This window comes from Hylobates moloch, unplaced genomic scaffold, assembly GCF_009828535.3.
Source record: "Hylobates moloch isolate HMO894 unplaced genomic scaffold, HMol_V3 SCAFFOLD_15, whole genome shotgun sequence".
NCBI lineage: Eukaryota > Metazoa > Chordata > Mammalia > Primates > Hylobatidae > Hylobates > Hylobates moloch.
The window spans coordinates 71209268-71221858 of NW_026652290.1; the positions used below are offsets into that span (position 1 = coordinate 71209268).

The 12591-nt window shown below is 37.5% G+C and overlaps 1 protein-coding gene across 9 annotated transcripts in view; it reads left to right on the top strand.

Moving 5' to 3' along the window:
* The window catches only part of ASB3 (ankyrin repeat and SOCS box containing 3), a 125041-nt gene that overhangs the window by 46608 nt on the left and 65842 nt on the right, over positions 1–12591 (top strand). For all 9 annotated transcript variants that reach the window (XM_032177006.2, XM_032177008.2, XM_058428439.1 and 6 more), the window contains 2 exons: positions 7018–7130; positions 7741–7876. In XM_032177006.2, coding sequence (XP_032032897.1) covers positions 7018–7130; positions 7741–7876 — 249 coding nt within the window. The remainder of the gene's footprint in view (positions 1–7017; positions 7131–7740; positions 7877–12591) is intronic.

Sequence of the window (12591 nt, forward strand, 5' to 3'; positions counted from 1 at the left end):
CTAGTGTTTCTTTCAATTTCAATTGGATTTTTTATGATTGTTTTTGCTTTTCCCAGGTATTTTCTGAATTCAGTTTAAATTATATCATTTCTTGTCAGCCATTTTTTTACTGAGCACTTGTATTTCAGTGTTGGTGTTCTTTTCACAGAGACAATTGCTTCCTTAACTTCTTTTTTAAAATTTACAACTGTAGATTTAGCTACAATTTTCCTTTGGTTTGTGGTAATATTTTTCACATGAGAAGTTTTTGCTTTCTTTTGTTGTTGGTCTATTGTTTTTCTATAACTTTTCTTCCTTTATTCTCGTATCTTTGTATGGATTTGTGCTGGTACCTTTGTGATAATTCATCTTGGGAATATTTGAGATTTTGCTCAATTAGCTGCTTTCAGGAGGTTTATAATAGGAAGGAGGTAGAGGCACATTCCATATTATGGAGTTTTCCTTTAGACTCAGGATTTTTGGACATGAATTCATTTAGCTAGTATCTTTCACTAGCCAGTGGGGGTTGGCAGCTGTGGGATTTTTGCAATAGTTTCCCATTTGTGGTAGCAGAGATAGACCACTTTGTGTGATTCTTTTTTTGGATCCAATCCCTCTGATTTTCAGATTTCAGCTGGTCCAGAGAAGTTCCTGCTGCTAGCCTGTGCATTTTTTCCTGGTACTTAGTTGTGTTCCTCAGAGGGAGCCCCTAACCTTTAAGAAATGTTCTTTGCTAGCTTTTTCTTAGATATGCAGCTGACACATCTGTCCTCTTTCTCCCACAAGTACTCAGGATTGATCTTCGTTCTTTTGGAGTCCCTTTTACGAATTTTGATCTGGAGTTCAAAAATCTAAAACTAGAATTATAGTTTTACTAAAAATGGAGAGTATGTTTTTATTTTATTTTCCTTGCTGATGTTGGACTAATTGCTTTTGGATGATTTCTAAGAAATGTAAGGGGAAATGCCTATATTGTGCTACAATATTAAAATTGGAAGTCCATATTCATTTTTAAAGTAAAACAAAAATTCTTGATTTCTGTGTTTTTGTAATAATTTGAATTCTAGTATATGGTAGAAATGAATAGACCTAGACAAAATCTCCCTCAACCCCAGTCCATACAATACAATCTCTGTTCTAGTTAGGTACCGTAGAGCAGTGCCACTCAAAATGTCAGTCGATTTATATAAGAAGCTTGAGCCATTATATAAATCAATATATTGGTTTCTTCATCAAGGAAGTCCTGTCTCAAGGAAAATGTCAGCTAAAATAAAGTGTGCTTAGGGACATAGTTGTTTACATTCTGTTCAAAACTTCTTACCTTGTTGAGGACTGATAACAGTTTGCACATTGACAGCCAGTTTGTGACAATGTTGAGTAGCCCTGCTGTACAGCATGCCATGCCTTTGTGGCTATCAAACTGGATTGTTACATGGTTAATGCAATTATCTTTTCATTCTTCATGATTACTAATGCCATTGGCCAACTAATGATATGTGATTATCATTGATTAGTATGGCTAAAATGGAAATGTTGCTCCTACATAAATAGGACTCTTTGGGATTAAGGATAGTCTGTCCATACACTTTTTCTTTGATAGGGAACTCCCAGAATATTTTGTTTCTCTAAGCCTTAGTATGGGTCATTCTTACAAGGTGGATCTAGTGAGGAGAATACTGCTGTATGAATGCTTCAAAAAGTTGAATAATTTCTGAAAGTGGTAGAATTACAGTGTTACAGCCCTAGAAGGAAGGTGTAAGTTTAGGGATGTGTTATCTAAATCAAATGTTTCTTGACTCTGCTGCTGGGGAGACATATGGAAAAATAAACAATATATAATAGGATAGTGGAATTTTAGCTTTTTGTCTTTTAGTACTTTCATTTGATTGAAGGATATATTTTTCTGGATATGGTCTCTGATGTCTAATTGGCCATTAGACTTCTCCCTGCCTGTTAGAAACCATGAGAAATGTCAGTGATAACATGGATAATTGGATTGGGATATTCGCCACAACGTTTTTGTTATATCCCTAACATAGTGAGTTTTGCCCAGAAGGTCATGGTTTTTCCCATCAGTATGCATCTTTAAGATTGTTAGCCACTGGGCAGACATGAAGAAATTTATAAAACAGAAATACAACTTTTTAGTATAATTTTTAAAAAATTCTATATGTCAATAAAATACTACATTTCAGACTAAAGATTCTAATAATTGTTCTGCTGTCTTGGGTATAAGTAAAGTGTTGGAAAAACATAAACTTGAGGATACATAGAATAAATGGACAACACTGGAAAAAAAAAATCCTTTGTTGTAGCAATAACGGAGTTTCTTTTCTAGTGCCACCAGATGTCAGTATGAACACAGGACCAGAGAAATACTGCAGGAGATGAATGTTCTTAAAAATGTTCTTTTTTTGGTTTATGAAAGAGGTGGGGAAAAAAGTTGTTCATAAACTAGGTATCCAATGAAAAGATAATTTTACTGTTCAATTGTATAGAAAAATGAAATGCATAATGGAGAAGAGTACATGTGGAACTCAAAAAAGTAGAGATACAATTAAAAATTCATATATAATTCAAATGTAAAATTGAATATATAGATGATCTCTGCATAGCCAGCCAGCCTGCTGCTATAACTGGAGGAGATGGACAGCCTGTGGTTAAACTGTTCGTTACAGACTTACTGACCATGTTATTTTTTAGAATTATTGTCAAAATCTGAGCCTCAAAATGAAAAACTAGGCTGGGTGTGGTGGCTTATGCCTATAATCTCAACATTTTGGGTGGCTGAAGTGGGAGGATCGCTTGAGCCCATGAGTTCAAGACCATTCCTCTAGTGCCACTGGGTTAGGGTCTCCCCAACCGAGCTGGTCTCGGCAGTGGAGAAGGTGGGAGGCCAAAGTGGGTGGATTATATGAGATCAGGAGTTCAAGACCAGCCTGGCCAAAATGGAGAAACGCTGTCTCTACTAAAAATACAAAAATTAGCTGGGCGTGGTGTCACATGCCGGTAGTCCCAGCTACTCGGGAGGCTGAGGCAGGAGAATCGCTTGAACCCGGGAGGCAGAGTTTGCTATGAGCCGAAATAGTACCACTGCACTCTAGCTTGGGTGACAGAGTGAGAATCCATCTTAAAAAAAAAAAAAAGGAAGTGGAGAAGCTATGGAATTGAGGGAAAGGACACAGATGAAACTCTAAAAAGAAGGAAGCCTGCTTCTTCTCATGAGATATGGAAAAAATAATAAGTAAATCAAATTTCTACACAGAATATAATGTAAAATATCATTGTGTAGTTCATTGCTGTTAGCAACATTGTTTCAATTGGGTAGGGTTAATTTGCTGTTGCTGACATGTATCATTCTCTCTACATCTAGATAGCTCTCAAGGCAGGAGCACTTTTTTTATACTTTGATATCCTTCTCTATCCTTCCCCTTTCATCTGTATTCCCACTATCTCCATGGAATTCACAGGTACTCAATGTTTATAGATACTTGAGTGGCTGACTCTGTTTTTAGAAAAGACTGTGAAGTCTGTTTTATTTTTTAGGTAATTTCTAAACATGCTCTTATACTTGGTTTTCTCAGTAGGCTTGAGAAAGTATGTCTGTATAAAGTAATGACCGCCTTTTTGGAAGCAAACCATTCAGCAGTTACAGGTCTCCTCTTCAGCCCATCCAATTTGATAATTCCATTTTAATAGACAAAGTGAATGCTCCTCTTCCAAAGTGGAGGCTTTGGTGGTAAATCTGAGCTCTAAATACACTTTTCTAAACCACGATTTCTCAATTAATAACTATTAAATTTGCTTTATTTTGAAATAATTAACAAGGGCTGTGAAAATAATATTTTTCTGCTCATGTTTAAGTTTTACTTTTGTCATTGGGAAATGCTTTTAATAGTTGCAGATAGCAGATTTCTTAATATATTTATGATATTAAAAGTGAAAACATACTGTTGCATCATGAGGTTATAAAAATGAAAATTTTTCTGTCATCTATATTGTATTTAATAATCAAAACACATTTTTTGACTTTAATTTTTACAAGGTCAGCCTAACTTGTGGAAAACAAACTTACCTTCACTCTCCTTCATGTGTCACTGCTGACAACCTGATAATCTTGAAGTCATGGACTGGCTATAGAATGATTTTTGCTAATAATCACTGATAATGATGTATGAATTTGATATGAAACAGATTTTTTTTCCTTTTATGACCTCCACCCAAAATTATTACTATTATTTTCAGACGTTTTTTAATATGGTAATTTCATTTGTAATTATTATTTTTTTTTAATTTTCAGTTATTTTTTTAAAGCTGTTGTGGGGCCAGGTGCGGTGGCTCGTGCCTATAATCCCAGCACTTTGGGAGGCTGAGGCGGCAGGGTGGATCACCTGAGGCCAGGAGTTCGAGACCAGCTTGACCAACATGGTGAAACCTTGTCTCTACTAAAAATGCAAAAATTAGCCAGACATGGTGGTGCACACCTGTAATTCCAGCTACTTGGGAGGCTGAGGCAGAAGAATTGGCATGAAACCCAGGACGGGGAGGTTGCAGTAAGCTGAGTTTGCGCCGCTGCACTCCAGCCTGGGTGACTGCACTCCAGCCTGGGTGACAGAGTGAGACTCCATCTCAAAATAAAACAAACTGTTGTGGGGGCCAAGTTTGTGATGGCTCACGCCTGTAATCCCAGCACTTTGGGAGGCTGAGGCTGGTGGATCACCTGAGGTCAGGAGTTCAGGACCACCCTGGCCAACATGGTGAGACACCATCTCTACAAAAATACCAAAAAGTAGCCGAGCATGATTGCAGATGCCTGTAATCCCAGCTATTTGGGAGGCTGAGGCGGGAGAATTGCTTGAACCTGGGAGGCAGAGGTTGCAGTGAACTGAGATCGCACCATTGCACTCCAGCCTGGGCGACAGAGTGAGACTCGTCTCAAAAAAAGGAAAAAAAAAAAACCGTCATGGATACTGACAGTGTATGTATTTGTGGGGTACCTGAGAGCCACCGCAAATTATATTGACTTTAGATCATTTATACAAAAATAGCTTGAAGAACTGTTTTTTCCATGGTAAATACTTTTGAATATTAACTTAGTTATGTTAGATTTCTACCTCAGTGGTTCTGTCACAGCCATTGGTTACATTCCTGAAACCCTTCAGAGTAAGAGTTTCTGTTTTTTTTTTGTTGTTTGTTTTGTTTTGTTTTGTTTTTTGAGTTGGAGTCTCACTCTGTCGCCCAAGCTGGAGTGCAGTGCAGCAATCTCGGCTCACTGCAACCCCCACCTCCCAGGTTCAAGTGATTCTCCTGCCTCAGCCTCCCACTACAGGTGCATGCCACCACACCCAGCTAATTTTTTGTATTTTTAGTAGAGACGGGGTTTCACCATGTTAGCCAGGATGGTCTCGATCTCCTGAACTCGTGGTCCACCTGCCTTAGCCTCCCAAAGTGCTGGGATTACAGGCAGGAGCCACCACACTCGGCAGAGAATTTTTTATTGGAGAACTTCTGAGAGTCTTATAGGGGAAATAAGCTTTGGTATAAATTCAATATATAAAACTAGTAGAATATCAATGGCATGTTACTTGTCTTCAGTAATAATGAGCACACTTATCATTTCTTGTTTTACACTTTTAAGGATTTTTATATTCCCATTGTTTCATGTGTATTAGCGTTTTCTAATGTGACTCATTATCCAAATGTGCCTTTCTTATTTTGTGACTGAGAAGTGTTGATTCCCGCTTCCTGCCTCCTACTATAGTAGGAGATACAGAATAACTGTATGATTGAAATGAAAAAAAAATCTTATTCTTCAAATCTTTTTTCCTACTAATCAAAACCATGATGAGATACCATCTCACAGCAGTCAGAATGGCTGGTATTAAAAAGTAAAAAAATAACAGGTGCTGGAGAGGTTGAGGAGAAAAAGGAACATGTATACACTGTTGATGGGAGTGTACATTAATTCAACCATTGTGGAAAGCAGTATGGTGATTCCTCAGACAGCTAAACACAACTGCCATTTGACCCAGCAATCCTGTTACTGGGTATATGCCCAAAGGAATAGAAATCATTCTACTGTAAAGATGCATGCACACGTATGTTCGTTGCAGCACCATTCACAATCGCCAAGACATGAAATCAACTTAAATCTTCTTTCTCACATCCAAGCACGTTAGCCAGACCTTCTTATACACATCTTACCTTCCTTTCTTATAAATACTACTATTTCTCAATTTTAAGTTTCTGAACTTAAAATTTAAAGAAGTCACTCAGTAGCCTCACACCTAACAACATTCACAGTATACCTAATTTGCTAATGGTGTGTGTGTGTGTTTGTACTTATTTTATAAAGCACTTAGTAATTCTATTCTGGCATTCTGTTTTTCATTAACTTCGTGCTTAAGTTCCTCCATAGTTAGTGCCACCTTCATAGCAAAGTTTTGTGCAAAATAATCTGCATCTCTTTAACAACACTTTTTATTTTTTCTGGAATCCCCTTTTAGTTCACATAAGTAAGAACGTTTACATTTTCATTGATGGATATAAGAAGATTTTAACAATGCTTATGGTTTATAATGGTAAAAAAAAATCTAAGATGAAGAACTTGCTTTTTCATTTTGTCAGTTACTCTTTTTATTTGTGATCAAATGTAGTAATAACAAACCTTTCAGTCCTTTTGAGGTTGCTTTTCCAGACTGGTACTGTTGATTCTGAATTGTCCACCTTATATCCTCCCAGTTTCATTTTAACAAACTAGAGCTAGGCTGTTTCCATTTTCAGAGAGAATAAACGTTTGCTTCTTGGTTCCAGTTCCTCTGTGTCTTTTAACATGCTATTGAAAATAATTTTGTATGTGTTCAGAAAGAATTAGATATATGTTAATGGATTTGGGCTAAGACAATTGTGATAAATGTTTAGGAATAATCAGAGCATTGTGGTTCTGAGGTGAGTAAGTGATGAGAACATCACCAAAGTGTCCAGTCCTACAAACATGGCTTTTTGCTGACATTAATTTTTCTAACTGCTGTATTACAGCTGTTGAAAATGGGCAGATAGATGTGTTAAGGCTGTTGCTTCAACACGGAGCAAATGTTAATGGATCCCATTCTATGTGTGGATGGAACTCCTTACACCAGGCTTCTTTTCAGGTAACCTCTGAATTTATTATTTCATTTCCATGTAAATTGTGTGTTTTACCCTCTTAAAATGACAGTCCTATGCAGTTTTTGCTTTCTGCTTGCCTGTGATTTATGATGGTTAGTGCAGTACAGAAAAGGCAGTCTAAATGCTAATGATGATTCTGAATAAGCCAACTTCTGTAGTAGCTGTAGAAGCTTTGGGCTATAGGGATTATCTACATTTTAAAAATGTTGATGGCATATTTAAGAAACCATCAGTTATTTGAGATATAAATTGATAAAGAGCAATGGGTTATTTTATTTATAGTAATGTGTTTAGAAATTGTGATGGCTCCTTAGTGCTTTGGTTAGCAAGCTAATTTTGCGGGATTCTATAAGGTTTATAATTCCTAGAGATCAGTGTTTCATGTTTACATTTATTGGGTTAACTAGAACTATAGGATAATCTGATTGTTTGGCCAATTTCTTTCCAACTAATATAGCAGTATACTGTTTTGTTTTTTTCTTCAAGTTATCCTTTAGTGAGAGGATAAAAAAGAAAAAAAAAACAAAATAAGAAAAAAGATACCTTCTATTTTCTTTGTTTTTGTCTTATTTAAAATGTGAATCTGTGCTTTAGGAAAATGCTGAGATCATAAAATTGCTTCTTATAAAAGGAGCAAACAAGGAATGCCAGGATGACTTTGGAATTACACCTTTATTTGTGGCTGCTCAGTATGGCAAGCTAGAAAGCTTGAGCATACTTATTTCATCGGGTAAGATTATCCATTAGCCTTTGTACTGTTAAGATCATGAGCTTTAAACTTTATATTTCCTAGAGGAATAATTCTTGACTCAAATATAAATCAGGTTGTGAAATTTATGGTTTTATGTAAGTGGTAAATAAAAGTAAATACAAATTGATTTATAAACCTGGTTATTAAGTGTCTATTACTAACAATGCAGTGCACAGCTACTAATTTATCTGAGTAGGAACATAATGATCTATCACTAAAGCAGGTTTATTGGCAAGTTGAATGATGGGGCTGTCCTTTCCTGTAGGGACTTGAGCAGTTTCAACTTTCTAGGGTGTAAGACTAGTTTAGGCTTAATTACCTTATTAGATGACTATTTTGTGTATTAAGGCTTTGAGGGGTATGTTTTGTTAATTTTGTGATTATGTAAATGGGTTTATTTCAAAGCAGGTTTACACTTTATTATGTTAATAGTAACATAACCTGCTAAAGGTTTCTCTGTGACAACTCTTCCACATTCAGCATTGCCAGGTAAGTTGGTGTGTTCAGGTGGCATTCTTACTCTAAGTGACAGTTTTGTGACAAGAAATGTTTATTATGTAGGGGCTTTTAAATCTGTCAACACCAGATATGCTCTTCACAATGCTAACTTGATGAAGCATGAATCACAGTAGGCTAGGCAATTAAAAAAAAATACCTAGGCTTTTTTTGGCCAGGCACGGTTGCTCATGCCTGTAATCCCAGCACTTTGGGAGGCCAAGGTGGGCAGATCACTTGAGATCAGGAGTTTGAGACCAGCCTGGCCAACATGGCGAAACCCTATCTCTACTGAAAATACAAAAATTAGCTGGTCATGGTGGCATGCGCCTGTAATCCCAACAACTAGGGAAGCTGAGTCACGAGAATTGCTTGAACCTGGGAGGCGGAGGTTGCAGTGAGCCGAGATCGCACCACTGCACTCCAGCCTGGGCAATAGACGGAGACTCTGTCTCCAAAAAAAAAAAAAAAAGAGAGAAAGAAAGAAAAGCTAGGCTTTTTATAAACTTCCTTTAAATAGAAAATAGATCATACAAAGTTTGTTTGTTTGCTTGTTTATTGATTGATTGAGGCCAGGCCTTGCTCCATCACCCAGGCTAAAGTATAGTGGTATGATCACAGCTTATTGTAACCTTGAACTCCTGGCCTCCAGTGATTTTCCCCCTTTAGCCTACCAAATAGCTGCTATTACAGGTGCATTTCACCATGCCCAGCTAATTAAAAAACCTTTTTTTTTTTTTAAGACATGGGGTCTCAATCTCCCAACCTCAAGTGATCCTCCTGCCTCAGCCTCCCAAAGTGCTGGGATTACACTGTAAGCTGCTGTGCCTGCCCGGCAATCCAGTTTATTTAAACAGCAGGGCACATATTTTCTTATTTTTGCTTTCTTTTACAAACCTTCAAACACTTAAGTCAGAGTAGGAAGTAAAAGAAACAAACATTCATTAAGTGCCAATTTAAGGCATCTGTTATAAATAATGAGTCTGTAAATCTTACAGTTAAGAGGAATCCCCAAAATCATCTGTTCAAACATAATTGTTTTTAGATTGAGTCCAGACCATGAATGTTTAAGTGCCTTGTCAAAGATCTAGACTTCGTTTCCTGGCAGAATCAGGGCTTGAACCTAGGCCTTCTGACTTCTGATCTTCCTTCTACTACATCATACCTTCCAGAGGACTAGCCTAATTCAGTTTATGACTTGCAGTCCCATAAGTTTCAATTATTAGTATTTAGTCCGGGACGGTGGCTCATGTCTGTAATCCCACGCTTTGGGAGGCCTGAGGTCAGGAGCTTGAGACCAGCCTGGCCAACACGGTGAAATCCTGTCTCTACTGAAAATACAAAAATTAGCCCGGTGTGGTGGCACGCACCTGTCCCAGCTACTGGGGAGGCTGAGGCAGGAGAATCGCTTGAACCCATGAGGCAGAGATCGTAGTGAGCCGAGATCGCACCACCGCACTCCAGTCTGGGCGACAGAGTGAGACTCTGTCTCAAAAACAAAACAAAACTATACATATATGTATATATGTTTAATTAATATTTAGATTAAATAGGCCAGGTGCAGTGGCTCATGCCTGTAATCCCAGCACTTTGGGAGGCCAAGGTGGGTGGATTGCCTGAGCTCAGGAGTTTGCAACCAGCCTGGACAATATGGTGAAACCCGGTCTCTATTAAAATACAAAAAATTAGCCAGGCGTAGTGGTGTGCGCCTGTAGTCCCAGCTACTGAGGAGGCTGAGGCAGGAGAATTGCTTAAACCCGGGAGGTGGAGGCTGCAGTGAGCCTAGATTGCGCCACTGTACTCCAGCCTGAGCAACAGAGTGAGACTCTGTCTTCCAAAAAAAAAAAAAAAATTTAGATTGAATAGATTAAACTGTACCTTAATGTCTCTTCTCATGTCAGGTCTGTTTTCTTGTCGCCTGGAGCTCTGAGCTCCTGTTTTGGTTTGCTTTGTTCTTTTTATTTCTTCTCTCTGAATTGTTCTGAATAATCAGTTGAAGAGGTATGTAGGTATGTTTATCATGTAACTATACATGTTTCCAACCCACATTACTTTCCTTTCAGTGAGTTGTCTGTAATTTTTCCAACTTTTTCACCAGTAGTCTTTAAAGAAATTGGTTCCTTATTCTTTCTGATACTTCGAAATTGTCACTCAACGCATTAAAAAAAAAGTTAAGGTTTCTTTCTTAGTCTCTTTTCAGTTATAGTGTTTACTTCTTTCTGAAACTGGCAGTGGGTGAAACATCTACCTCAGAAATCATGAAGATTCTAGTTTCTAGTGTTTGGAATTTCTGAAGGATCTATAGACTCTTTAATTTACCATTTGTGTTCTATGTAGTTTTTGTGTACCTAAAACTTTGGTTTATTCAAGGTGCATTTATGGAATATTCTTTTAAATAGAAGACAGTCTTTTCCCTCTTGATGATGATCTTTCCACCGAAGTGTATTCTAGAAATTTAAAAAACTCTCATGGTCATGTAACGACGTCATATTTAGCATATTTAATACATTATTTTCCAACAAGAAAAGTTTAGAGATGATTGCTATTTTCAAAATCTTCACAAAAAATGAGGTCAGGTTTTAAAAATCTTTATACAATGGCGTATACATAATTTAATTAGATTTATGATTTTTTTTTGAAATTTATGAAATTATTTTTTATAATTTCAACTTTTATTTCAGATTCAGAGGGTATGCATGCAGGTTTGTTACATAGGTGTATTGCGTGATGCTGAGGTTTGGGATATGAATGATCTCATCACTTAGACAGTGGGCATAGTACCCAACAGTTCGCTTTTCAGCCCTTGTTCCCTGCCTTCCCTCTCTATTAGTCCCCAGTATCTGTTGTTGCTATTTTCATGTCCTTGAGTACCCAGTGTTTAGCCTCCACTTATAAGTGAGAACTTGCAGTATTTGGTTTTCGTTAATTTGTTAATTCACTTAGAATAGTGGCCTCCAGCTGCATCCATGTTGCTGAAAGGACATGATTTTATTCTTTTCTATGGCTGTGTAGTATTCCATGGTGTACATCTACTGTGTTTTCTTTATCCAATCCACCAGGTATCCATTGATGGACACCTAGGTTGATTCCATGTCTTTGCTAATGTGAATGGTGCTGTGATGAACATGCAAGTGCATGTATATTTTTGGTAGAATGATATATTTTCTTTTGGATATATACCGAGTGATGGGATTGCTGGGTCGAATGGTAGTTTTGTTTTAAGTTCTTTGAGAAATTTCCAAACTGCTTTCCACTGTGGCTGAGCTAATTTGCATTCCCACCAACAATGTATAAGCGTTCCCCTTTGTCTACAACTTCTCTAGCATCTGTTGTTTTTTGACTTTTTAGTAATAGCCTTTCTGATTGGTATAAGATTATATCTCATTGTGGTTTTGATTTGCATTTCTGTGGTGAGTGGTGATGTTGAGCAATTCTTCATGTGTTCGTTGGCTGCTTGTATGTCTTCTTTTGAGAAGTATCTTTTCATGTCTTTTGCCCAATTTTTTTTTTTTTGAAATGGAGTCTCGCTCTGTCGCCCAGGATGGCGTACAGTGGCACTATCTCTGCTCACTGCAACCTCCACCTCCTGGGTTCAAGTGATTCTCCTGCCTCAGCCGCCCGAGTAGCTGGGACTACAGGCTCATGCCACCATGCCTGGCTAATTTTTTGTATTTTTAGTAGAGACAGGGTTTCACCATGTTAGCCAGGATGGTCCCGATCTCCTCACGTCGTGATCCACCCGCCTTGGCCTCCAAAGTGCTGAGATTACAGGCATGAGCCACTGTGCCCAGTCCTTTTGCCCAATTTTTAATGGGGTTGTTTTTTTGCTTGTTGAATTGTTTAAGTTCCTTATAGATTCTAGATATTGGACAAAGTTAGGATAAAGACCTTTGTCTAATATCCAGAATCTATAAAGATACGTAGTTAGCAAATATTTTCTCCTATTCTGTGGGTTTTCTGTGGAGTACTCTGTTTTACAGAAGCTAAAGAGCTTAATTAATCTAAAGAGATTAATTAATCTAAAGAGATTAATTAGGTCCCACTTACCAATTTTTGTTTTTGTTGCAATTGCTTTTGAGAACTTAGTCATAAATTCTTTCTCAGAGCCGATGTCCAGAATGGTGTTTTCTCATTTTTTTTTTCTAACTAGGATTTTTAGTTTGAGGTCTTACATTTAAACCTTTAATCCATCTTGAGTT